The 27,882-nt window shown below is 49.5% G+C and overlaps 1 protein-coding gene across 5 annotated transcripts in view; it reads right to left on the reverse strand.

The window, feature by feature from the left end:
- The window catches only part of EFR3B (EFR3 homolog B), a 133,710-nt gene that overhangs the window by 39,062 nt on the left and 66,766 nt on the right, over positions 1-27,882 (reverse strand). For all 5 annotated transcript variants that reach the window (XM_067531318.1, XM_067531316.1, XM_067531315.1 and 2 more), the window contains exons 4-5: positions 15,097-15,247; positions 1,236-1,357 (exon numbers count right to left, since the gene is read on the reverse strand). In XM_067531318.1, coding sequence (XP_067387419.1) covers positions 1,236-1,357; positions 15,097-15,247 — 273 coding nt within the window. The remainder of the gene's footprint in view (positions 1-1,235; positions 1,358-15,096; positions 15,248-27,882) is intronic.

The raw sequence follows: 27,882 nt of genomic DNA on the forward strand, positions 1-27,882 counted from the left end.
CTGTGGTCAGCCCCACACTAGGTGCACGCTTCCCACCAACGTGCCTCAACCCTGATCTCAACGTTTCCCAAGAGCAACGTCTGGGTCCCCCCCGGCTCCGCACTCTCTGATGTCTCTCTAGTGAGTTCTGGTGGTCTCTGAGAAGTGGTCCTACCTACAGGGTGAATTTGAACCCTCTATACCCAACAGCCCATTGGCAAAAGAACTGGCTTCCCCTGTTAGGTGAGTAGAGCTGGGTGGGAAACTATTTTTCTGTCCTGCGAATATTTTCAAGAGTTCAGAAACTTTCCCGTTTGGCATCAGAACAGGGAAAAGCCCGACAGAGCGGCCCATTCCCCTGGGACAAGGGAGATCTGGGTTCAAGTCCGTATTTTGAAGCCAGTGCCCTAACCACTGAGTTAGCCCACGATGTCTGCCTCTCTCGGCCCTGGTCTACACTTACCGGGCCACTCAGCGGCAGTCGATGGGAGTTACGCGAGCTACACAGAGTAGCTTGCGTAACTCCCATCGACTGCAGTGTTTCCCTTCTGCGCGGTGTCTTCACTGCACTGCACCGATGGGAACCGTGTTCCCGCTGACACAGCGCTACGCCACTTGACGGGGTGGTTTACCAGCGTCGACTTCTGAATCGACTGAGCGGGTCTTCACAGACCGCTCCATTGATCCAGATAGGTCGATCTGATGGCAGCAACTTTGCCGCCATCAGTGTAGATGGACCCTCAGTTCCACAAGAGAGCTGTCTCTTGAAAAAAGTTGTGGAGAACCCGGTAGGTTCCTTCGAACAGTTTTGCTGCCCCCACATTGTCATTTTCAAATTAAAAAACCTGGATGGTCTGGATAGGGACTGGATTCCATTCCACAGTGATCCCAGGATGAAAAGCATCAGGTAACAGCTTGTCTACATGGCAACACTCAGGCAAATGAATCCAAATTAATTTTTAAAATGGATTAGTTAAACTGCATTAAACCTGTGTGGATATTCTCAGTCACAATTAAAGTGGTCTTAATTCAGTTTAATTTAATTCACTTCCAGATGAATTAAGATAAAACGAATTAAGGCCACTTCAATTCTGGATAAGAGCATCCACACAGGAGTTAATGCAGTTTAACGAATCCCCTTTAAATTCCCACCTGTAGTTAATTCAGATTAATTTTCCTGACCAGTTAGACGAGCATTAAAAGTTTCATGCATTTGCTAGCCAGAAGTGGGCTAACGTCTTTTATTCCGTACTCACTTCGTTCTGATCTCCAGGTCGTCGTGGCTGGAGTGACACATCTCGCTGAAGCGTGACACAAAGAAGTCATAGCTCCTGTGGTAGGACGGGGTGTCCTCTTCAATGTTCGCAAACTTCACAAACTGGGAAAAGAGAAATGAATGAGAGCACAAGTCAGCCCAGAGGGAGGAAAGCGAGAGAGCGGGAGAGGAAATTGATTAATAAACCTCCCCTAACTCATCATCAGAAGTAAACTCCGCACAGAGCCGGTCACACCAACTCCAAGCAGCACCATGACAACAGAGGCAAAACCTGTAGACATATCTCCATTGCTACAATGATCAATACTCCCCATAACACGCTGTTCGAGATCCATGAGTCCGATTGATGCCCATTGCAACATGTAGCATGCCTCATCCAGTGCATTCAATGCCACAACAACAACGTGGTGGGTGAAACCAGACAATCACTGTGCTCTCCAATGAACTCGCGCAGGAAAAAGATAAAAGACAAAAACAACCTGTCACCTGTGGGCGAACGCATTTCACAAAGCGATCACTCCGTATCTGACCGGGCAGGCCTTGTCCTGCACACCTTCAAAGGACGAGCCTGGGAACTTGGATTCATAACTTCGCTAGACACTAAAAATCACAGTCCAAATGAAGATGCTGCTTTTATGGCTTATTAAAACAAATTGTAATCCGCTAACCCCCCTTTTTTGTCCAATTGGCTGCAGAGGTGTTAACCGGCCACTTCACCTTGAATGGTCTCTCAGAAGATGTGTTAACTACTTTTGCTAAAGAATCTGTTCCACCCGCTGTAGCGCTCCAGGTACCTTTTCCAGCCCTGAAGAAGAGCTCAGCGTAGCTCGAAAGCTTGTCTCTTTCACCAGCAGAAGCTGGTCCAAGAAAAGTTATTACCTCACCCACCCTGTCTCGCTCATATCCGGGAACCAGTCCGGCTGCAACAACACTGCAAATAATCAAAATCCCTCTTTTATGACGGTTATAACGTTTATGGCCTCCAAAGGGGACTTAAACCTGCGTTAAGGCATCAGCTGAGGATACCGCTAATGTAGGAGACACTTGAGCTGGATAGCCAGCCCCCACCGTAGAGGGACAGGCTGGCGACTGGAAGAGGGTTGTTACAGATGGGAGCGTAATGTGCTCTGGTGATCCTGCCTGGGGGAGCGGTACCTTTTCCACTGACAAGTTAGAGCAGCCCTGAGGCTGCTCTAATTTGCATCAGAGGCTGCTTCAACCCCAGTAGCTCCAGGCACTGGAAAGATAGCATAGAGCCATTCCATGCCCTCGGAAGGGTTCTGAGCTGCCATGAGACTCTGAAAATAGAACCATAGGGCTGGAAGGGACCTCCCCCCATGGCAGGACTAAGTTATAGTTTCTCAACCTGTGACACACAGGCAGTGGGTACCCGGGGAAAACAGAGTGAAGGGGAGGCAGGCAGCAGCTGCCGACTTCTGGGGAAGCTGGACGGCAGTAACTCACTTCCCACCCGGTCACAGCTCCCAGCTGGGAGGCGGGTGGCAGCCGGCACAGTCCCGGGAAGCCAGGCTACAGCCGCCCACTTCTCACCCGGTCCCAGCTCCCAGCTGAGAGGCAAGCGGCAGCTGCTAGCTTCTGGGGGAGGTGGGCAGCAGCCCCCCGCTTCCCGCCGGGTCCCAGCTCCCAAGTGGGAGCCCAGTGGCAGCCTCCTGCTTCTCGCGAGCTGGGCTCGCAGCTGAGGGCAGCCTCCAGTGTCCTGGCTTGAAGACAGGCAGCAGCCGCCTGCCCACATCCCTGGGTCCCAGCCGGCACGGAAGCCTCCTCTGCCCCAGCTCGGATTGGGTGGCAGTCGCCCACCTCCTGGGATGGCAGCCAGGCAGCAGCCACCTGCAACATGCCCAGGTGGCAGCTCCCCTCCCTGGCTCACAGCCCAATGCCCAGAAACTATGACAGCCCCAGATGTTACCAGTTACCCTCTTTTCCTGTCTCTCTCTCACCTTTTCCTCCTCTCAAATCTATGGCATAAAATTTGGCGCAGCGCTTTATATTCCCCAGCATTGGCAGGCCGCTCAAAGCCGCCTAGCTTCAGCCAACATCACCTCTAGCCCAGGCCCATCTTTGAGTTGTGCACCCCTGGTGTAAAGGTGATGACCCTACCCACACGAGATCTGACATCTGTCCTATCACAGCCTTATATACTCAGCCCTTCTTCCACCATACGGCTCCCATTAGTCTGTAAATATGAAATCCCGTGGAAAATTGAGTGTTGGGTATTTATTAACATGTTCAGAAGTGAGGGGGTACTTGCTACTTAAAAGGTTGAGAAACACTGGACTAAGAAATATCTAGATCATCCCTGACAGGTGTTTGTCTAACCTGCTCTTAAAAATCTTCAATGACGGAGATTCCACAACCTCCCCAGGCAATTTATTCCAGTGATTAACCACCCTGACAGTTAGGAAGTTTTTCCTAATGTCCAACCTAAACCTCCCTTACTGCAGTTTAATCCCATTGCTTCTTGTCCTGTCCTCGGAGGTTAACGAGAACAATTTTTCTCCCTCCTCCTTGTAACAACCTTTTATGTACTTGAAAGCTGTTCTCATATCCCCTCTCAGTCTTCTCTTCTCCAGGCTAAACAAATTCAAGTCTTTCAGTCTTGCCTCTCAGGTCATGTTCTCTAGACCTTGCATCATTTTTGTTGCTCTTCTCTGGAGTTTCTCCAGTTTGTTCACATCTTTCCTGAAATGTGGCGCGCAGAACTGGACACAATACTCCAGCTGAGACCTAATCAGCGCAGAGCAGAGCAGAAGAATTACTACTCGTGTCTTGCTTACAACACTCCTGCTAATACATCCAGAATCATGTTCGCTTTTTTTGCAACAGCATGACACTGTTGATTCATATTTAACTTGTGATCCACTGTAACCCCCAGATCCCTTTCCGCAGTTCTCCTTCCTAGGCAGTCATTGCCCATTTTGTATGTGTGCAACTGATTGTTCCTTCCTAAGGGGATACTTTGCATTTGTCTGTATTGAATTTCAGCCTATTTACCTCAGACCAGTTCTCCAGTTTGTCCAGATCATTCTGAATTATAAATCTATCCTCCAAAGCACCTGCAATCCAGCTGGATTCTTCCTGCTTTTAACATCTCCACCAATAAATAGCACAGATTCAATCTGCAGAATTTAGCTGACAAGTCTGCTGCTGCTGCTGATAGAATCCAAATTGCTTTCTCTCACCCGCACCGGCTCCACAGGGCTAAGCGGAGTAAAAACGTGTGTCAGTAAAGTCAGCAGATCTACAGATCTGGTCTTTGAGCGTCACATTTTCAAGCTTTTCTCTGCAGACACGAGGGCTAGAGACTTAGCCGACCGTCTCATGTAATCATTTCTTTCCAGGGCCCGCAGCTTTCAGAAAAACATCAAATACCGCAAGACTGACAGTAAAATTGCAAGAACTGGCATCTAACCTGAACACCCAGGGAATAGCTACATTGAAGAGAACAAGGTCGTTGCTTTCCTGACTGTAACCTCAGACAAACATCTTAGAAAGGTACCAATGCTGTCATACTGTGAACACAAGTTGGATTTATTGTTGTCCCCAGGGAAAGGCAGAGCCCTTATACATTTTTTTTGCTAATAATCCCCCATGCTTTATTTTTTCCATTCTCCAAATGCAGGCGCAGCCAACGCCTTGGTAAGATTTTGGGTACTGTAGCCCAGTGGATCTCAACTTTTCCAGACTACTGCACCTCTTTCAGGAGTCTGATTTGCCTTGTGTACGCCCAAGTTTCACCTCACTTAAAAACGACTTGCTTACAAAACCAGACATAAAAACACAAAAGTGTCACAGCACGCTGTTACTGAACAATTGCTTACTTTCTTCTTTTTACCATATAACTATACATAAATCAATTAGAATATTTTGCTTTCGTATCAGTGTATGGTAGATAGAGTAGCATAAACAAGTCACCGTCTGTATGAAATTTTAGTTTGTACTGACTTTTCTACTGCTTTTTTTGTAGCCTGTTGTAAAACCAGGCAAATATCTAGATGAGTTGATGTACCCCCTGGGAGACCTCTGCGTACCCCCAGGGAGAGAGAAGCACTACCATAACCCAACAGACAATTCCTGTGCTAATACTACACTGCAGAGTGTGACCCTAGAGCATGTGCAAGTTTTACTGCATCACAAGGGCTATGTGAGTAGCAGCTGCATTTGGATGGTGTCGTTGGACAGACCAGGATATTCCACAGCCAAGCATTTAAAGCTAGTTCCAAAACTGTCCTAATTACTAGTGCAACACAGCAAACGTCCAGAGAGGAGTTACTGCTCATGGAAGAAGATTCTTAGAAATGCTTCATTCCAGGAGCTAAAGTCCAGCCTGGGAACACTGAAGGGACCTATTAAAATGGATTCCAGCAGCCTTTATAATGATTCAGTAGCAGAGAGGGAAAAGATTCCAACCTGCACATCAGCTCTGCAACTCCAAGCCGCCATCTTTCCGCTTGCAATGCAAAGAAGATTGCAGAGGCCCGCTCTCTCTGCCAGAAAGAGACAGTTATGCATCCCTTCTATTTCAGACTCCCTTGCTTTCATTAAAGTTTTATCATGACTGGTGGGGAGAAAGTGAATAGGGAAGTGTTATTTACCCCTTCACATCACACAAGAACCAGGGGCCACCCAAAGAAATTAACAGGCAGCAAGTTTAAAACAAACAAAGGGAAACACTTCTTCACACAAAGCACAGTTAACCTGTGGAACTCATTGCCAGGGGATGTTGTGAAGGCCAAAAGTATAATGGATTCAAAAGAAAACTAGATAAGTACATGGAGGTTGGGTCCATCAATGGCTATTAGCCAAGACGGTCAGGGATGCATGTCCGTGATCTGGGTGTCCTTAAACCTCCAAACGCCAGATGCTTGAGTGGACGACAGAGGACGGATCACTCGAAATTGCCCTGTTCTGTTCATTCCCTCTGAAGCATCTGGCACTGGCCACTGTCAGAAGACAGGAGACTGGGTTAGATGGACCGTTGGTCTGACCCAGTCTGGCCGTTCTTATGTCTTTATCTGCAAAATGGGGAGGATGCTACATACTTCAGAGATGTGCCAGGTCTATAGCTTCTAATACGGTGCCCATCATCATGCATTCAAAGTTATAGTGGGCATGTAAAGGCATTCCTCTCTCTCCCCACCAGTCAGATGGGGCTACACTTTATTCGCTTTATTTTCTGTGCTTGCCTGTCCTGCGAGGCTGCTGGGGGAACAGTGTCCAAACCGTCCATCTGTATCATTTATGCCACTCAACGCTCAGCCGCTGCGTTCCAATCATTGCTCACGCCGCAGTGACTGATTAGTCTATCTGCACACGATTTTGACTCTATTAATAAATGTCAGATCGACGGGGGAAACGAAAGGCTGGCTCTGTGCGATCCAACAAGCCGGCTCAGCCGCGTTGGGAACGGTTCCCAGAAAAAAGGGACCGATTTCCAACCTCTCCACTCCTCCATTTACCAAGAAAAGCAGCGGTGTTATATAACGGAGCTTATAACACAGGCTGCATCAGAAGGGAGCGGCTTGCCCAGCTTATCTCTGCACTTCCACATGCTGACCTGGGACAAGGCTGGGGGTGAGAGAAATGGGAAGCAGAGAACAGCTAAGGGATGTTCGAACCCATCGCCCCGCCAGGGAAGGAGAGAGTTATCCCAATGGAAGACACTGATTTTAATTAGTTTCCAGTGACTGTGACCCTCGACTCCGAAACTTCCCAGCCCTTCAGTGTCGGCTGGTCTGGCATTTGTAGAGTGGGAAGGAGGACATTCCTCAGAGTCCACTCGATCTTTGGCCCCCTCTGATCTGCCTGCCAACTGCAGACTGTACATTGTCTGAAAGCAGAGACTGTCTCTCACTGTCCGTTTATGCAGCGCCTAGCACAATGGGACCCGGATCGGACGGGGGGGGGGGGGCTTCGAATGCTTAAAACACATCATAAACTGTGCTGGCAACATCTCTCCATAAGGAACTAGACTACGACCAACAGCATATTTCTCTCCAGTAGACAGCCATCAGACCGGAATAGCTTTGTGCATCTCCTGACCTGAGATGGATTGGAGCTAGTGACCTGTAGATGAAAGGCTCCGCTGCCCATTATCAGTCCTCCGCGTCCAAGTTTCTAATTAACTGTCTCTGAGGCCCAGGCTCAAACCACTGTGAGGACAGAGGGAGCTGTGGTTTTTAATGATGCTCTTTCCCTGCTGTACGGAGATTGAAGCACATCTGAAAACACCTTGCAGTGTCTCTGCACTCAGAGTGGTTCTGGCGCCAGCCACGCATACTTAAAAGTCCTCCAAAGTAGGAGAAGCCAGAGGCAGGTACATAAAGTCCAAAGCATCAGCTTTGACAGACACTGGAAATTTGCATGCCTTAAATTATTAAAAGTTCCAGGAATGTCGAGGAGTTTTTAAATAAACATTCATAGTTAGAGTAGGTGTGGCCACCAGGACTCCTGGGTTCTAATTCTGAGTTGCTAAGTTGCTATGGCTCCCCAGATCATTTCCCCACTCTGTGTCAGCTTCCCCATCTGTAATACAGAGATAATGTTCCTTCCCTATCTCACAAGGTGGCCATGTTGTGAAACCACGTTAGCATTCCCCCTTCCCCTCCACCTCCATCACCTCAAACCACATTATCACCCCCAACACATGACAGCTGTTGGAAGTGTCATGCATGCATCTGAACGACACCGTAAGTTCCCTGATGCACAAATCTTTATGTACAGCACCGAGCGCCAATGTCACAGATGCCAGCCCAGAAAGACGGCGAAATGAATAACGGGACTCACACACGTCTCTGCTGTTCAACCTTTGCTAGAAGCACTAATGAGCCTTAAAGAAAACCCCCACGCTAAACATAATTAAATCCATATCAACACTAGATCTGGATGAAATGTCTCAACTGAAATTTGAGTTTGTCAGCTTCACGGAAGTGTTCAGCAAAAACAGTGCGATTGCCACAACCTTTTCATATTTTTCCACCGGCAAGTTTCTAAACAAAATGAACATTTTCCAGTTCTTTGAAAGCGAAGTTTTCGTTTCATTCCCTGCTGAACTGTTCCATCAAAAAGTCCATTTCTTTTCATGAACGTTTTTAAACCAAGTTGGTTTGTGCCAGATCTTTTGCAGAAATGCAATTGGAAGTTGTGTCCCACCCTAACCCACGGGAACCTTAGAACCTCCGAATCCAGAGAAGGGACCTGCTTACGCAGAGCCATCGTGTAAAGCTGAGCCGTCCATGCGCAAGGAAGGGTTAACGGCCACACAGCTGCATTTCTACCAGCAGGTTGCTTCCAGCGCATAGGAGGTGAGTTGAAAGTGGGGATCTAGAAGGGCTGGGGGACACAGGCCCTGGGAATTGTGGGATAGCACTGGTGGACTAACAGAACACAAGCACCACAACACATGCTTCAGCTCTGTCCTCACTGAAAAGCGGGCAGGCTGGGACATGGGTCTGTATGTATGCCCCTGGCCAGCAAGCCCATGTACTGAGGGGAATGCAGGCCCATGACAGAGGACTGTGTGTGTGTGGATGGCAGGGGAGCTTTGAGTTTTCACATGTGTCCAAGCCTAATTTCTACACTACAGAGTCCCCCCGGGGCGCAGAATCTGCACGGGCAAATGGATGTCTTCAGAAGACTGGGGCCAGAGCCCGTAACCTGTTTGTGCCTCGTTTCTGTATAAGCTCTCAGATCTCAACCCCGAATCAGGGCGAAAGCAATAACAGGACTTGCACACATCTCTGCTAGACGCACTGACAGGGACACATCCGAGACAGATGTGGAATGAGACCCCCCGGGGGGGCTGAGAGAATTGTCAGTCTTGGGGATTAGCAACGTGTGACTCAGCGAAGAGGAGACATTTCTAAGGCGAGATTTCACAGGCATGATTCAGAGTGGCTTGCTATAAACAGCATCCTCACGCCTCCACCATTACGGGAAGGGTTGTTTTCAAAAACATCCTTTAATTAAGCATATACCTGAAGGCAGATTTCTCGTTAGCAGAGACGGGAGGAAGCGTCTCATTAACCGTTACCCATTTCTCAACACAAACACACTGCAGGCTCTCCGCAGAAATTTTCCTGAGCATTTCTCTGAATTCTGGATTGCAAAGTAACGCATGGGCTGCAGAGGGTCCCTTTTAGTCACACCAGAATGTAGATGGAATAATTTATTACGAATCCATTGCCGGCCACACAACTGATCATTGAAAAAATACAGGGAAAGACCACAAATCAGTAACCAAATCCTCAGCACCTATCGTTATTCCTAAGGCATTTTGGGACATAAGCACCAAACCTGTGCTCCAATTCAGGGACAGTGACAAAACCCCCATCATGTAAGCCTCAGTCCTCTGCTCTAACCACTAGACAATTCTTCCTCGAGGCTGTCCTGCTTCATGGTCCGGATTGGTGACTTATTGCATATGGTCTGCAGTGCTGGAGAAATAACGGGCAAGGAATGAATGGGCGGTGACAGCTTAATGATCCTCTCCCCACCCCTTGCTGCTCGGGTCAGAGGCACCCTGGCACCAGGTTGCACCAGGAGAGGAGAAGGGTTTGGTCTGGAAGCCAGCCCCAGGCTGTGGTAGCGTTAGCCACAAGAGACCGTGTGGAGTTCTTATCTGCCCTGAAGAAGGGGAAACTGAGGCTGCCCTGCTGCCGAGACACCCTAGGCCAGGGAGGGGCGCACGAGAAGCGGCCGGCTTGCTGGCCCAGGGATTGAGATTAACATTAACGGAGGGATTCTGTTTAACAGGAGGGGAACAGAGAGCAGCGTCCGAGCCTGCAACTTCAGACCGGCACCGGCATAACCAAGAGCAGCCTCTCGCCTTCCGGCCGCTGGGACGACAACCCAGCCCCGCTCAGCAGCAGTGAATTTCCCTGAAGCCCAGCGATTTTTTGTGGTGCCTTTGGATGGATGATCCTCACGTTTGCTGGCATCTCCGGCTCCCTTTTACTCTCCCAGATTAATCGCCTGCCACGGGAACTCTGGAAATCCAGCCTTAAATAAACGGAAGGGAAGGGGGCACATAGGCTGGACTCGAGCAGCAGTTCCACACTTCCCAAATACGATCAGCCTCCAGCCTACCACGGCCTCCGTCTCATTGAGAAGGCAACAGCGTCGCAGCTTTCTCCCCCCCAAGCAGCTCAGCGGCTGACCAATTTAGCTCCCTTCCACAGAGCGACTTGTGGCAGGGCCCCGCTCGCTGCCGCAGAACCTCTGCCGCTTCATCCGAGGCTGCTCCGTCCCCGCTTTACCCCACTTGCCTCTGGCAGGGGAACTGGACTGAGACACAACCCGGGGTTTGGGGGTTTTTTCGGCATCTCCTTCTGCTGAGCTCCCCGTTGGCGTCCGTGAGACTCAAGCACAGAGGAGGGTTTGGATCAGCTGAGTGACAGCCCGGGAATGAAGCAGCTGGAGCCCAGCAGCCGCTGACTGTCAGCTCCCAGCCGTCGGCAAGCTGAACGCTTGCTCCCCCACACCGATGCGAGCCGGCGTGAAAAAACAACTCCCGATGAAAATCACCAGGCAGCCAAGGAGAGGGGGTGGCTGCTGCTACAAACTGAAATAAATGTCTGTCTCCTCTCACTGCTCATTGCTGCCCCCACTGCTTTCTTATCGCCCCAGCTGGGACCCCAGCAGGTTACTGCATAGTAAACACGCACAGCTGTCACCTCATCCTTTCCCTCCAAGCCCCACTTGGTTTGCCTCATCCACGCACACGACAGGCCCCGAGCCATGGCTGGGATGTGGGATCCATGTATCCGGTTTGTCGGAACCCCAAAAGGTTAGGGGGCGTTGGGACAGCAAGTTCCAGTTTTGGCTTAAGGAGGTAGTGTTGCCTTGTGCTTGAAGCACGGGACGGGGAGCCAGGAGTGTCTGAGTTCTAATCCCAGCTCCGCCACTGACTCCTTCTGCAGCCTAAGGCAGAACACTTAATCTCTCTGCGTCTCAGTTTTCCCACTTGCAGAATGACTCCCCAGAGGGAGTTCATACTGTTCATAGAGAGCTATGTATTACAGTGCATCAGAATGAACTGTGGGGGGTGGGAGAGATCATTGCACGCTACTGGATGGACCCATAACGCCTCAGCTGTGTGTCATAGGCCTTAGACAGCTAGTGGAGATTCTTCTGAACAGATATGCGCTTTATGAGCGAGAGAATACGGATTCTATCCTTGGTGCCAACGTGAAGTTTCAAGCCAAGCAGCTATCAAGGGCAGCACCGCACCTGGGGGCAGCGGGTGAACAGCAGAGTCGTTACCGCAGGAGACATTGCCACAGCGCCCCTTCGAGCCTGCCTACGGCAGCGTTCTGCTAACTCAGCTCGGCCGGTCGATGATCTTGCTTCTCTGGTGTCTGTGGATTAATAGCTCCGCTGATGGATGCGCCGTGGCAGGTACCGTCTCTTTCAATTTGGAACAATTAACGTCGTTGAAGAAGAGGGTGTGAAAGCTGCGGACTCTGCCTTGTTTTGATGTGATGGTATTTATAACCCAGGCTGCTCTTGGGAACATTCTGTTCCACGGCGAGGAAGATGCACAGCACAACACAGGCCCATCCGGCCTGACAGTCGGTAGGGTGGCCGTAACCCAGAACCAAGATCCCCCATTCAGCAGGAGGATTGTCTCTTCCTGCAGCCAAGTCTCAACTCAGGAGCCTTGAGATGCATCTGCAAGAGTTTGAACAGGAGAGCGGAAAACAGAGTCAGCCACCTCCCCTGGGCTAAAGCAGAGGAAAGCTGCGTGTCTCTGCTGTCTGGAGATTTATAGCTGGCAATGCTGAAACAATCAAGCCAAGTTCCCAGAGGTCCGCAGGGTCTTCAGAAGCTTAACGGCCACATAAACCTAGCGCTCCGGATAAATGAGGCAACTCATAAACTGGTCTAATCATCCCACCAAACGCACGTGTGAAGAGCCTCGTACAGGCAGTTACACAGCTGGGGGCAGCGCAGTGAAGTAGTGAGAGCAGGGGATTGTGAATCAGGACATCTGCCCCTGTGGTTTTGTGGAAGTCATTTATTCTCTCTGGGCCTTGGTTTTCCCATCTGTAGAATGGGGGTAATGTTACATCCCCGCGCTGGTCAAAATTATACATTGCAAATGAATCCGCTGCCTAATTCAGCCCTTTTCTCTGCTCACCAACGGCACATGAGCCCATCACGATTCATACTGAGTTTGCCTGAGGCTCAAAATTGTGCTCGGTGAGCATTCGATGTTCATCCAAGATCTCAACACGCTTCGCAAAGCTCAGCAACGAGATGATCCCTGCTCTACAGAGGGGGAAACTGAGGCAAAGAGGGGTGAAGTGACTGCCCAAGGTGGCAGGGCAAGCCACTAGGAAAGAAAGGAAAAGAACCCAGGAGTCCTGATTCTCAGCTCTCAGCGCTGGGCGATCCTGGTTAGGATGGGAAGAAACAGCTTTGCTGCTGGGATGCCTGCTAATGGCTAGAACACACTGAGACAACGAGGGGTGTACTGATCCTGGCAGCTGGGCTTGCCATCCGAGTGTCCGTCCCCTGCAAGTCTATGAACTGAATTAAAACGCTACTCTTAAGAATCTGCTCTGTGCAACTCCCTTCTGGGATTCAAGTTCAGCCTTGATCCAAGTGAGATGGAGCGAACAATTTCCCAGCACGACTCAGATGCCCGAGCTCATTACCGGGGACATGAAAAGCCAGCCTGGAATTTGCCGATGACTGTCACAGTGTAACGTAAAGGGATACCAATCCTGGCCTCTCCAAGGAAAGATCAGACTCTGGCCACACAGACCAACAGTCAGCAGAGCCCCTCAGCAGAGACATCACATGCAAAGGGCTCCACTAAGCTTGGAAAGCAGGGCCCAGAGAAAGAGGACCAAGGCTCTGGCCCCTGCAACTTCTTCCGGATCCAAGGCGGGTATTATCATCCCCCTTGTACAGTGGGGGCAAACGGAAGCACAGAGAATTAACTCGGCCGGGGTCACAGAGGGCATCTGTCGCAGAGCTGGGAACAGAGGCCAGCTCTCCAATGTTCTAGCACAGCATCTTATCCACTGGACCATGCTGGATACAGTGAAGTGAGACCAGCGCCATGTGAATCAGCCAGGGAGACTAACCGGTCTCACTTCACTGTATCCAGCATGTTTTTAAGCTAAATCTGACTTCTGAGCCCACGTCTAGTCACGGATTTCTTGGGTGCCAAATTTAGACACTTTGAGACTGATTTTTGAGGCGCTGGGCACTGCATCACGAGTCTGGTCATATTTGCTGTTTTTTCCCCTAAAAGCCCCAACCCCTGGAGTCCTGTTATTTCGTGAAACTCTCAGCTTGCTTTCTTCTTCTTCTTCTTTTTTAATATAAGTTTCTAGCCCTTAGGGTCGCAGAGAAGAGCTTGAAAACGTGACCAGACGGCAAAGAGAAACGGAGACAAAAATGTTTTTTTCTTTTGATCTCATGATTTCTGGGGACCTGACTCCTCATTTGGAATGCTTGGGTTGGCAACACTATGGAGCAACTCCAAGCGAAGGCACTGGGAGCTGTAGGTGCCTGGCACCTCTGATTATTGGGCCCTAGTGGCTTAGGAGAAGCTCCTAAGAACTGAGGCATCCCAAAAGAATGGCCACTTTTGCAAATTTTGCCCTAAGTGAAAATGTCCCTTTGAGACCCCTCGGCCTTTCTGAAACTGCACGATCCCCGCCACTGAGCGCCAACACAAACAGGCGCCGTCTCTCTCGCTCCACGCTTCCCCCTCTGCCAGCGCGCCAACCCCGCTGGGACAGATGCCCCTTGCAGTGTGAAAATGCAACAGAAATGACAGACTCCCCATCCCCCCTGGGGCTGCCATCAGAGAGCAGGGACTCACCCCATCCCCGCCCCACTAAGGGCCACATGAGTTTCAGGTGCCTGCAGAACGAGGACATGCTAAATACATATGAGGGCAGCCCCTTTCCCTCCCTCTTCATTCATTGTGTCCCCTAAATTCAGCTCACCTCCCACGATCCGCCTCCCGCTTTCACCGGCTCCAGCCCATGTCTCCATTCCCCCTCTCTGCTACGAATTCCAGTCTTTCCCCATCCTATTTCCCCCCCACACACACACGCCCCTATTCCTCCCACCCGCCCTCTTCTCCCATTCTCTTCTCTTCCCTCTCCCCCACCCATTCAGCTCGTCCTGTCTCTTTTACTCCTCCTCCCCCACCTCCTGACGGGATCTGCCCTTCCCTCTCTCTGCCTCCCCATCTGTCTCACCCCACACCCTTGTTTTTCTCTGCCCCTCACCTCTTACTTCACACAGTCTCCTCCCCCCGACTGTGCCCTTCCCCTACTTACCTGATCTCCAGGACACAGAATGAGATATCCCCCTTCCCCCCACTAGGTTTTGGGGGAAGCCATTGGGACTTTCACAGCTTTCTCAGTCCTGGGCAACCCACGTGCAGCTCTGGGGATGTTCCTCAACCCTGACTAACAGCCTGGCTGCTATTCCTGTCCTGGGCTCTGCCCCCCCACAGCCCTCCACCCTGCCACACCAGGCCTGAGCCTCTCCCAGCACCAGACTCTCTGACACCCCCTGTGGTTCAGAGGTGTGGCTAAAGAAGGCTGAGACACGGATGGAAGCTTTTATCAGGTGTGATCTGAGCAAGGCTTGAACCTGGCTCTGCAGTGGGAAAAAGCTGGTGTGTGGACACACTCTTGGGTCCCTGCGTATTGGGACAGGCAGCCTCGAACCAGGAGCTCATGACACTGGAAAGGACTGCCCTAAACAAGGAGGGTGGCGGGGGGAGAAGACAACCACTGTGCATGCAAAGAGACAGTGAAAGGCTGAGCCTTGGCCAGGCTGCTACTTACAGAATTTGTCCCCAGGATCTGCAGGTTGGGCTTCTCCGACTCCAGCAGCTTCGCCACCATCTTCAGGAAGCTCTCCACGAAGAGGTTGATGCTCTGGCAGTGACAAGCCATTAGCAGCTGGTCCAAGGCTTCCATAGCAATGCACACGTACCTGAGGGAAAGGGCATATTGCAAGAGTTTTGTTCAAGGTCTTCATTAATGATCTGGAGGATGGGGTAGATTGCACCCTCAGCAAGTTTGCAGCTGACACTAAGCTGGGGGGCGTGGTAGATACCCTGGAAGGTAGGGATAGGATACAGAGTGACCTAGACAAATTAGAGAATTGGACCAAAAGAAATCTGATGAGATTCAACAAGGACAGATGCAGAGTCCTGCACCTAGGACAGAGGAATCCCATTCACAGCTACAGACTGGGGACTGACGGGCTAGGCAGCAGTTCTGCAGAAAAGGACCTGGGGGTTCCAGTGGATAAGAAGCTGGATATGAGTCAGCAGTGTGCCCTGGTTGCCAAGAAGGCTAACGGCATATTGGGCTGCATTAGCAGAAGCATTGCCAGCAGATCGCGGGAAGTGATTATTTCCCTCTATTTGGCACTGATGAGGCCACATTTGGAGTATTGTGTCCAGTTTTGGATCCCCCACTACAAAAGGGATGTGGACAAATTGGAGAGAGTCCAGCGGAGGGCAACAAAAATGACAAGGGGGCTGGAGCACCAGACTTATGAGGAGAGGCTGAAGGAACTAGGCTTGTTTAGTCTGCAAACTAAGAGAAGAATGAGGGGGGATTTGATAGCAGCCTTCAACTACCTGAAAGGGGGTTCCAGAGAGGATGGAGCTAGGCTGTTCTCAATGGTGGCAGATGACAGAACAAGGAGCAACGGTCTCAAGTTGCAGTTGGGGAGGTCTAGGTTGGACATTAGGAAAATCTTTTTCCCTAGGAGGGTGGTGAAGCACTGGACTGGGTTACCTAGGGAGGTGGTGGAATCTCCATCTTTAGAGGTTTATAAGGTCCGGTTTGACAAAGCCCTGGCTGGGATGGTTTAGTTGGGGTTGGTCCTGCTTTGAGCAGGGGGTGGGACTAGATACCTCCTGAGGTCCCTGCCAACCCTCATCTGCTCTGATTCTATGAGTAACTCACCTTGTAGGGAATGAGTCCTAGTGATTACAGCCGGGGAAAGGGCAGGAGTGGGCCTTAAGAACCGCTGGGTCAACTGCCAACTCCACCGTGGACTCACCATGCAACCTTGAGCAAGTCACTTCACCTCCCCCATGCCTCAGTTTCCCCATCTGTCAATACTACCCCCCCGTTTGAATTCACTGATATTTCTGTGTGATCTTTGGATGCTACAGGAGTACAGGGCCCACTCCTCAGCTGACAACGGAGCCATGCTGAGGCTCTAACCCGAGCAATACTGCAGTACTGTACTATAGCATTTAGAGAAGTTTGTATTAAATCACCACTTTTGCTTCCAAAAGAGTGAATCTGCTCCCAGTGCCCATTACTCTGCAGAAGGCTGCTGGTGAAATAATTGCAATGGTGCAACCTGAAGGCTACAATGATGTCTGGTGGGGAATAAGCAGCAGGAAGCGCTACTCTGAAGAGCAATAGATGGATTCTCTTTACATGTTAATTTCTCTAGTAATAAAAACAGCCGCACGAGGCCCAGAGAACACCAGAAAGCAGCAACAGAACAGGCTCTGAACAGTGCTTTCCAAAGCAATCCAACAGGTTCTTGATTTAAAGTTGGCGATGCTAGTCCTCAGGGTTTGATCTTCCTGCATGGCTTCTTCTTACAGCTCAGACCATGCGGACACTGAGTCTTTTGTCTTTTCCAAGATCCTGAGCCCCGCGACAGGAGGCAGAGCAGTGTGGCAGGAATGACTGCGGGGGCATAACAGTGGCAGGAGAAGCCACCGGGTTACAGCCCTGCTGGTTGGAGTCAGAAGTCTCAGTGATGGCTCAGAGTCCTGCTCCAGCTGAGCAGCTGCATGCACCGGCGGCTGGATTTTTGCTGGAGGTGAAAAAACCATTTGCAGCCTCCCGACAAAGAGCAGCCGGAAACAACTGCCTCGTGCTAGTCACGCAACTAGGGACTCGTCCCACGGCTTCTCCAACAACAGTCTTGGGTGGGAAATCTAGCCGACAAAGGTCTAATCTGAGCCAAAGGCTAGCCGTTAGCCTCGTCCCAGTTAGAAAGCTCACTCTGCTTTGTAATGAGTCAAGTACACTGTCGTAGAAATCGTCTGTAACGCTGCCCTCGCACCCCAGAAAACTCTCGGTGCAGGCCTGATTCCCCGGAAAACGCCCCTCCCTGGCACTGCCGGTCACCACCCACCGCTCTGACGGATCATGAGAGAGGGCGAATTCCACAGCAGGCATCTTACAGTGACCGCAGCCACACACAGGTCAGGCCCCTGCCAGTCACTGACGTCAAGGAGCGTGGCAGGTGCTCCTCAGCTCGGAGAGCTTAGCCAATGAGGAACGCCCGATGGGAAAGTAGAACAGCATCTCGGCAGACGGTTCGCAGGGAGTTGTCACAGCAGGTCTTTAAGGTCACTTATTAAATCACTTTTCTAATGCTCCTGTGTTTGAACGAGAGAGATGAGACCATAAGGAGAGACTCTGAACATCAGGATATGAATCTTTATTGGAGGCACACCGCCGTGCAGGCTGCCTGATTAGGTTTCAATTTCAGAATTTGTTCTGTGTCACATTTTGTTTCCAAGACAAATTGAATCTGGCTTTCGGATGCGGCTCAGGACTTGTCCGTGCATGCAGGCCCTGGTGTCTGCATTACTTCCCTGCTTGGCTAGTTATGTATGACAGACAGACAGGCGACGCAGTCTTTGGAGCTTGCATCGCGGAGAAGGAGAGGGCTGCCCCAGAAATGTATTTATTGCCCTTCCCCAACTTAAAGTGTACGAGCAATACAGAGTCAGAGCCTTGGCTGGCATAAATCAGCGTAACTCCATCAAAGTCAATACGGCTGCAGTTACACAGGTCTTCAGATGGAACAGGGACTGGCAAACAGAACTGGGCTTCCTAGACATGCCTGTCGGACTGCTGATTCACCCCAATGAAATCAGCTAAAATCCCAAGACCCAACCAAAAGAGTCAGTCGACCCCCTGAAAAGGTTTATGTACAGGGAAGGCAAGCGGGGGACACTCAGATCTAGTCCCATGCCCCAGGCAGCAGACAGTCTAATGGTGAGCCAAGCGTTTGTAATTTCCAGTCATGGATCAAGCACTAGCCCCCCCTCTGTGGCCATGGGCAAGTCCCATCAGCCCTCTGCTTTGGTTTCCCCATCTACGCTCCCCTCCTGGAGCTGTTGGGAGAATTAGTTGGCTAATCAGTGAGCAAGCAGCGTTATTACAGCATCTCAGACACTGGTGTCGGGGCTCTTGCTTTTCTCGTACACGGCCCGGCCCTGCAGGATGTTATTTTGAACACTGCCTGCCCCACCGAGCATGTAATGAGAATTATTTGGCTCTTTGCACAGCTCATCTGGCTTCAGCGAACAGATGTTTGGCATCAGGTGCTCTGACGCCGATTTAATTAAAAACATGTTTAAAAAAAACCAAAAACAACGCATTAACAATCTTCTGTCTGCCCGAGTCAGCACCTTCCCAAGCAGTTTGGGCTTGAAAACGATCAGTGCAACCTCCAAACTAGTCTCTAGGAGCCCCCTTCTCTATCTATGGTCCTCATATGGCTTCTCTGACGCGGGGCAGGGATGTTATCCCCATTGCACAGATGGGGAGACTGAGGCCCAGAGCAACTAAATGACTTGCCCGAGGTCATACAGCGAGTCTGCGGTAAAGCAGAGACTTGAATCCAGGCCTCCCCAGCCCTAACCACGGGACAACCCTTCCTCTTCTCTAGCAGCCGGACAGGAGCCCCTCCCCTTGACTTGAACGGGAGTTACTGATATCCTAGGGAAGGAGACCAGGGTCCCAGGGACTCGCAGGCAGCGCTGCTCCTGCACTGAGCGTGGCTGGGAGAAGCCTAATGGCCTGGCACGCAGGGTGTTAACCCCGTAGAGCTCCTTAGGCGTATAGGGCAGAGTGACACAGGGGCCCCGCTAGCTCCGTCAGAAGGAACACAGACGATCCCAGAGCAGCAAAGCCTCCCGAGAAGGTGAACTGCCCCTGCTCCTGGTGGCCCGCGACCTGGCCGACCAAGACAGGCAGGGCTTTGCTACGGGGTTCGCTGCACTAGGTCGCCTTTGAGGCCAGCGGAGGCTGCAGGCTCCGGCGAGCCATGCTCCATTGGTGCAGCAGCTTGGCCGAGCCGGCCGGAGAAGCGCTGAGCTGATTTTCCAGCCTGGGACACGCACGGCACAGTCACACGGAAAGCCCGTGGCAGATTCAAGAAGAGCACCCAGGGCGGCTGACTCTGGTCCCTGAGCATTAACCACCAGACCCTGGCGGAACAGGGGGGACCCACACAGCGCCCCCTTCCCCCATGCAACGAGGCATGGGGCAAAGAAGTCTTCATAGTCTTCATAGTCTCTTCCCTGCTGCTTCACCCCACACCTGCCCCCTCTCACCTTCCTCACCCCCCTTCCCTAGCTGCTTAGGTCATCCCCTCCTAACCCAAACCACCCACCTCCCAAAAATCATGGTAAGCACATGCCCTTTGCCACCGTCATATTGATCACTCCAATCATCAATTATGCCCCTTGGCCCTACCTTTTGTCTGTCCTCTCAATTCAGACTGCAAGCTCTTCAGGGGCAAAGACTATCTCCTATCCTGTGTCTGTACAGCGCCTAGCACAACGAGGCCCTGGTCTCCGTTTGTCCCCAAGCATGACTGTAACAAACACGATCAAGTGGAAGCTTGGTCAGATGACTAGGGAACATGCTCGAACATGCAGGAGTGATATCAGGCAGGCCAAAGCACAATTGAAGTTGCAGCTAGCAAGAGACGTGAAGGGAAACAAGAAGAGTTTCTACAGGTATGTTAGCAACAAGAAGGTGGTCAAGGAAAATGTGGGGCCCTTACAGAATGGGGGAGGCAACCTAGTGACGGAGGATGTGGAGAAAGCTGAGGTACTCAATGCCTTTTTTGCCTCTGTCTTCACACACAAGGTCAGCTCCCAGACTACTGCACTGGGCAGCAGAGCATGGGGAGGCGGTGAGCAGCCCTCAGTGCTGACAGAACAGGTTCAGGACTATTTAGAAAGGCTGGACATGCACAGGTCCATGGGGCCGGATGCAGTGCATCCGAGGGTGCTGAGGGAGTTGGCTGATATGAATGCAGAGCCATTGCCCATTAATGTTGAAAACCCACAGTGATTGGGGGAGGTCCCGGACGATTGGAAAAAGACAAATCTAGTGCCCATCTTCAAAAAAGGGAAGAAGGGGGATCCAGGGAACTACAGACTGGTCAGCCTCACCTCAATCCCTGGAAAAATCATGGAGCAGGTCCTCAAAGAATCAGGGTGGATAAAAATCAATGATTTTAAAAAAAAATCAGATTTATTTGATTTAAATCGGATTTTTTTTATTTTTTTTTTTAAATCATCAAAGAAATACAAAATTTTTCTCTCCTTTAAAAAAATCACAGTTACAAATAAATCTCATCACAAACATGCTAAACCTACACTTACATTCTCATAAAAATGGATTAATGGCTCTAGTCTGTCCAGCCGAATTACCAGCTCTTGCTTCTTGAACGTTCTGGGCTTTCAGTTTCTGTTTCTCAGCAGACTAAAGTCACATGTGCAAAGAAAGACACAGGCTGGACAGGATTGTTGTTGTTCTGTGCTTATGTGGTAGAGGAGCTGGGCCAAGCAGGCAGAGGAGTTAGTTAAGACTGTCTTAAAGACAGACAGACAAAGGACGGAGGCAGAGTAGAAAGGAACAGTGGAGTGGAGTGGAAAGAAAAAAGGAAGACATTATTCATTACACACACAGCTTCATATTCCCCCACACTTTTGCCACAGAAAAACTGTCATGGCTTCTGGGCAGAAGAGAGACCCTATCTGAGAATATGTTGAAGAAATTCCTTCCCTGGGTAAAAAAGGAAACCGTGTCAAGTGTAAGCAGTGCAAAGAGATGCAGGGCCTAGTTGCAAGAATGAAACATCATAATGAAAACTGCTTATTGGGAGAAAATGATGTGGATGAAGATGTGGCTATGTCTGCAGAACAATGTAGATCAACTGGTTAGTAACTTAAATACTTGGCTTTGCAATGCATCATTCTTCAAGACTCTCTCTGTGCCTTTCAGTATAAGTGTGATTTAACAAGTACATTCCCAAGCTGTTTGCTACGTTGGATGTTGCTAGAAAAAAGAAGTTTAGCTTAGCTAATCCTCATGGCTCGTTTAATTAGTTAACTAGGTTTAGAATCTATCAGAATTTATTTAGAAGATGGAGCTAGGCTGTTCTCAGTGGTGGCAGATGACAGAACAAGGAGCAACGGTCTCAAGTTGCAGTGGGGGAGGTCTAGGTTGGATATTAGGAAAATGTTTTTCCTTAGGAGGGTGGTGAAGCCTGGAATGGGTTACCTAGGGAGGTGGTGGAATCTCCATCTTTAGAGGTTTTGAAGCTGCGGCTTGACAAAGCCCTGGCTGGGATGATTTAGTTGGGATTGGTCCTGCTTTGAGCAGGGGGTTGGACTAGATACCTCCTGAGGTCCCTGCCAACCCTCATCTTCTAGGATTCTATGATCATTAAAAACAACGAGAGTCCTGTAGCACTTTAAAGACTAACACATTTAATTTCTGCAGGCATACGCTTTTGTGGGCTGTAACCCACTGCATCAGATGCAAGAAATAGAAATCAGAGAGGGGGTATATACATACATCCAAGGGTAAGGAACAACAATGGGGAGAGCAAGTGCTAACAAAGTCCATTCAGTTAGAGTAGATGAGGCCTTTTCACAACTGTTGATTAGAGGGTGAGAATGTGTGAACAGTGACAATTACTTCTTGTAATGAGCTAACCATTCCAAGTCCCTATTCAGACCCAGACTGACTGTGTCAAGGTTGCATAAGAGTTCCTCTCTCTGCAGTTTCTCACTGAAGTCTGTTTTTGAAGTTTTGTTGTAGAAGTATGGCAACTTTCAAGTCAGCTACAGAGTGTCCTGGGAGACTGAAGTGCTCTCCGACTGGTTTATGGATGTTACCATTATTTATGTCTGATTTGTGTCCATTTATTCTTTTGCGTAGTGACAGTCCGGTTTGGACAATGTACATGGCAGAGGGGCATTGCTGGCACATGATGGCATATATTACATTAGTGGATGTGCAAGTGAATGAGCTCCTGATGGTGTGGCTGATGTGGTTAGGACTGTGATGGTGTCACTAGAGTCGATGTGCGGGCAGAGTTGGCAACGGGGTTTGTTGCAGGGATAGGTTTCTGTGTTACTGTTCTTGCTGTATGGTGTATGGTTGCTGGTGAGTATCTGCTTCAGGCTGGGGGGCTGTCTGTAAGCAAGGATAGGCCTGCCTCCCACGGCTTGAGCGAGTGAGGGATCATCTGCTAGGGTAGGTTGTAGATCCCTAATGATATGTTGGAGAGATTTTAGCTGGGGGCTGTAGGCGATGGCCAGTGGTGTTCTGTTCTTGTCTTTGTTGGGTCTGTCCAGTAGTAGGTGACTTCTGGGTACCCGTCTGGCTCTGTCAATTTGTTTCTTCACCTTCCCAGGTGGGTATTGTAGTTTTAAGAAGGTTTTATGGAGATCCTGTAGGTGTTTGTCTCTGTCTGCGGGATTGGAGCAAATCCGGTTGTATCTTAAGGCTTGGCTGTAGACAATGGCTCGTGTAATGTGTCCAGGTGGAAGCTGGAGGCATGAAGGTATGTATTGCGCTCAGTTGGTTTTCGGTATAGGGTGGTATTAATGTGACCATCCCTTATTTGTATTGTAGTGTCCAGGAAGTGGATTTCTTGTGTGGACCGGTCCAGGCTGAGGTTGATGGTGGGGTGGAAATTATTGAAATCCTGGTGGAATTCTTTGAGGGACTCTGTCCCGTGGGTCCAGATGATGAAAATGTCATCAATGTAGCGTCGGTAAAGGAGAGGTGCTTGGGGACGAGTCTAGAGGAAGCAGTGTTCTAGGTCAGCCATAAAAATGTTGGCACACTGTGGGGCCATGCGGGTGCCCATACCTGTGCCACTGACTTGGAGGTATAATTGCCTCCACATCTGAAGTAGTTCTCCTATCTGATTTCTATTGCTTGCATCTGACGAAGTGGGTTGCATGAAAGCTTATGCCTGCAGAAATTAAATGTGTTAGTCTTTAAGGTGCTACAGAACTCTCGTTGTTTTTGCTGTATACAGACTAACATGGTTACCCCTCTGGATAGGATCATTAAGGTCCTTTATCCTCTGTGTGCTTTAGCTCCCCACCCAGTCAAAGAGGAAGGGTGATATTTACCGGCCTCCCGGGGGTGTCCTAAACCTTAATTAATGTTTGTAAAGTATCCGGGATCTGTGGATGAAGGCACTATTAATATTATTAGAGAGAGAGGCTCTCTTCATTCAACACAGATTAACTTTAGCTTTCAGAGAGGAGAAGAGGGTAAAAACCAAAAATAATCCATTCCTATTCACTGAAAGTTAGAAACAGGTCACATGAAAGGAAGACATAGGAGGGATTAGCAAGTCCCACCTCGACAGACCAGGTCACAAAGAGGTCCAGTGAGCAGCCAAGACAACCATGGACACAAGAACACAATTAACATGCATTTCACATCCTGGCGCCTTAAAAATCCTAGATTTGGCAGCCGTGGCCACATGCAACAATGACCGTATCGCCTCTGTGAGAGGAAAAACTGAGAGCATCAAAGAAAGCCAATCTTCAGGGAAAGCTTTCTAGTCTGAGCAGAAAATAATCTGCGGCTGGAGGGTCTGTTTGCACGGGTCACCTCGCTGCCTGAATGTTAAGATGATGCAGAAGAAAAAATGCACCCTCAGCAGCAAGAGACAGAGTGGATAGGTTGCTAAACACCTCAATGCACCAACGCCATTTGTAAAAGGAAAGGAGGAACTATATTGCACTGCCTGGAGTAGAAACATCCAGACATGCCCGGGAGAAAGACAGCAGAAAGACAGGGACCCCCACAGGACCAGAAGAAATGAGTGGCCTGTCCAACAGACTTTAACCTTCCATCTGCAGAAACACTAAAGATTTACACAGCGGTAAAAAGCCGTCTGCACGCTGGTGCCAAGTGCCAGCCTAGCGCTGCCGATCAGCAGCCGAGATCTTAGCCCGCTGTCTGCAAGAAGAGACGTAGCTGCAATGCCGGCAGCGTGCCCGAGACGCCTTTGTGCTAACGAGACATCCCCAGAAGCCCCCACAGGGTGGGATGTAAATGAACAATGCACCAGGAGCAACATGCAAAACCAGTTACCTAGCTACAGATGCTGCCCCAGGTATCCCTACAGACATGTACCGGCAGGGAAAGAAGGGAAGAGAAAACTGCAGTGGATAGCCAGTTGCCCCACAGAGACAGAACCCCCTCCTGCCCCCGCCCCCACCCCTGCTGTCGGGCACTCCCAAAAGGGTGCCAGGCTTAGTTCATGCAGTTGCCTCTGAATTCTGCAGCCAAGGGTGGATTCTGCTGCTAGTGCCCTGGCCACAAGAATCAGGGAGCATTGGAGTAATGGTATGTGCCCATTGGTACCAGGCCTGATTCTGGTCTCACTTACCCCTGTATTAGCCCAGAGTACCTCCACTGAAGTCACTACTATCCACACTGGTGTGGAACGCAGTAGAACTGAGCCCAGCCATGTGCATTTTAAAAAGGGTGTCCTGAACCATACACTGCAGTATTTGAAAGTCTGTTTCGGGGACACAGGGGTAACCCAGAAGGCCTAATGTGGCTCACGGAGACCTGGCACGTGGCCTACCCCTGCTGCCTTCTTTTGCAGGCGAGCTCAAAACAGCAAGCAATTTCCAGACAGTTATTGAGGAAAATACACATGCAAGCCATTCGGATCACAGCGGACATCCCGCCGGGCTACTAGCATGACCAGCCATTGCAGAGTGTGTCTGCAATAAAGACTGTAACTTCATTTTCCAAGGCAGAAGGTCAGCGAACACCAGCTCAGCTCTGCAGATCTCCTGGGGCTGTTTATTCTGGACTGGCAATTCATTGCTTTTGAGTTTGGATCACAGCACGATGCTGGTCTGCAGAAGCATGTCAGTTCCAATTTGTGATGACCTGAGTTTGATTTCAGGGATTAGAGAAAGACTTGAGATCCTGCACTTCTGCAGGGAATGAACTGATGTACCAAGTCAATTCCATGCCTGTACAACGGGGTGGAGGGGGGGAAACAGTGTCCATCAGATGTCAAACTCTTTTCAAATCTTTCTTCTGTGTAGCACACAGAGCCTTGTTAGCAGCCACTTCAGTATATAACATCAGGCAGAGCTTTGGGGTGTCTTGTCAATCCTGATGACGGCTGATGCGTATCAGGCTTTGAAAGTTTTTCAACTGTTTCATTCCTTAGGAGCGCTTCTGCCTCCTCTTCCCCAGAGGATGAAAGCCAAATTGAACTTCACACTGCAGCATGAAGTTAAGACACATTTTCAGCCTTGGCTTTGTTCCTGAGACAAAGAGAATTAATCTCGCCATTATTTCAAAGAGCTACCCCTTCTGCACTCTTCCAGCACTTGGCATCTCTAATCAGAGCAGCTGTCTAGTTTTAGCAACTATTCTGCTACAAAAAATATCCCTTTGGTAAACAGCAGAAGTCGCAGTCATGGCACTCCACAAAAGACAGACAGATAAAAACAGAGAAAGAGAATATAGAATCCAGTCAACTGGCTGAGCCAAAACATTTTAACATAAAGGGAACAAATGAAATACAGTTTCTCTTCCTTAAATAGGTCACCATTCTACATTGCTCCAGAAAGAGAAGTTAATCCAAGCTCTGTAACAGGTAATAATTGGTACCTGGAGGGATCTTACAATCATAGAACCATAGAAATGTATGTCTGGAAGGGACCTCGAGAGGTCATCTAGTGCAGTCCCCTGCACTCACAGCAGGACTATGTGTTATCTAGACCAGCCCTGGCAGCTGTTTGTCTAACCTGTCCTTAAAAGCCTCCAATGACGGAGATTCCACAACCTCCCTGGATAATTTGTTCCAGTGCTTAACTACCCTGACAAGAAGGAAGTTTTTCCTAATGCCCAACCTTCTTGCTGCAATTTAAGCCCATTGCTACTTCTCCTGTCCTCAGTGGCTAAAGAGAACAACTTATCACCCTTCTCTTTATACCAGCCTTTTACGTACTTGAAGACTGTTATCACCTCCCCACTCAGTTTTCTCTCCTCCAGACGAAACAAACCCAATGTTTTCAATCTGCCGCGGTAGGTCACGTTTTCTAGACCTTTCATCATGTGTGTTGCTCTCCTCTGGACTTTCTCCCATTTGTCCACATCTTTCCAGAAGCAGAGCCCAGAACTGGACACAAAACCCCAGTTGAGGACTTATCAGTGCTGAGCGGAGTGGAAGTATTACTTCTCGTGTCTTGCTTACGACCCTTCTGCTAACACACGGGTTAGGTGAAAACCAAATTACGGGCCTAAGTCTTCTCCTCTTCCTTGTATTTTGCCTCCTCATTTATACCAGTATAATGGGAGCAACAAATACTATCCCAGCTCCTCCCTTACGCTGGTGGCAGCAGTACACACACACTTTGCAAAGCGGTGAATGGTTACCCAAGGGGCCAGGAAATGGAGAAGCCATCCCTATGGCTTTATTAAGCAGTGATTTTTGAGGACTATTTACATATGCAGTGCACAGGTGAAGGGACAGTGTGGCTTGATGTGATTCATGAGGAATGTACCATAGGGGCAAGGACGGTCTGATTTAACTCCATCTGTACAGAGGCACACGGCAGACGGAAGAGGCCTGACAGAAACAGAGTCAGACTTTGGGCCCCATGAACAATTAAAGGATTAGAACATGCCTTAGAGAGATCGACTCAAGGAGCTCAACCTATTCATCTCAACAAAGAGAAGGTTAAGTCTAAAAATACCTACGTGGGGAACAGAAATTTGATACTAGAGGATTCTTCAATCTAACAGAAAGAGGCATGACCAGATCCAATGGCTGGAAGCTGAAGCTTCAGACTAGAAATTAGGTGCAAATTTTTAACAGTGAAGGTAATTAACCATTGCAACAACTGGGGGATTCTCGGTCATGGGTGTTTTTTAAATCAGGATGGTATGTTTTTCTAAAACATAATTCAAACAGGGATTAATTCAGGGCGGTTCTCTGGCCTGTGTTACGCAGGAGGTCAGACTAGATGATCATAATGCTCCCTTCAGGCCTTGGAATCTATGAAGGCCACATGATTCAGGATAAACTAGAAATAAGAGGAAGCTCAGCTTTCATTTAAAATATATATATATATATATATATATATATCTGTAGCCCTTTTCCTGAGAAGAGTCTTGAAAAAGTAACTAACAGAAACTGATCACCAGGGCTAAAAGTGATGGGTCAGAGAAGGTTCTAAAGATCTCAGACACCTATTATGTGAAACGAGTCAGTTACGCTTGTGGTGTTACCAACCCACCAACAAATCACCCACCAACCCACAAAATCCTCAGGCCTGTCCAAGCACAGTCATCTAGAAATGGTGGGCAGCCATCAGCGATGGCTAAAGTGGGCAAAGCGTTGTTTTGCCGTCCTGCCCCTCGATGCTATGGATGACTTTGGCTAAGCAGGAGCTGTTACAAGCCTCTGACAGCACCTCACTGTTATAGGGAGAGGTGCTTTGGAAATCCGCACGCATGGATGAATGGGGAGGCTGATCTCGGTGT

Source organism: Emydura macquarii, unplaced genomic scaffold (assembly GCF_026122565.2).
Source record: "Emydura macquarii macquarii isolate MOO-44397 ecotype Brisbane River unplaced genomic scaffold, CSIRO-AGI_Emac_v2 contig_3134, whole genome shotgun sequence".
Classification (NCBI taxonomy): Eukaryota; Metazoa; Chordata; order Testudines; family Chelidae; genus Emydura; species Emydura macquarii.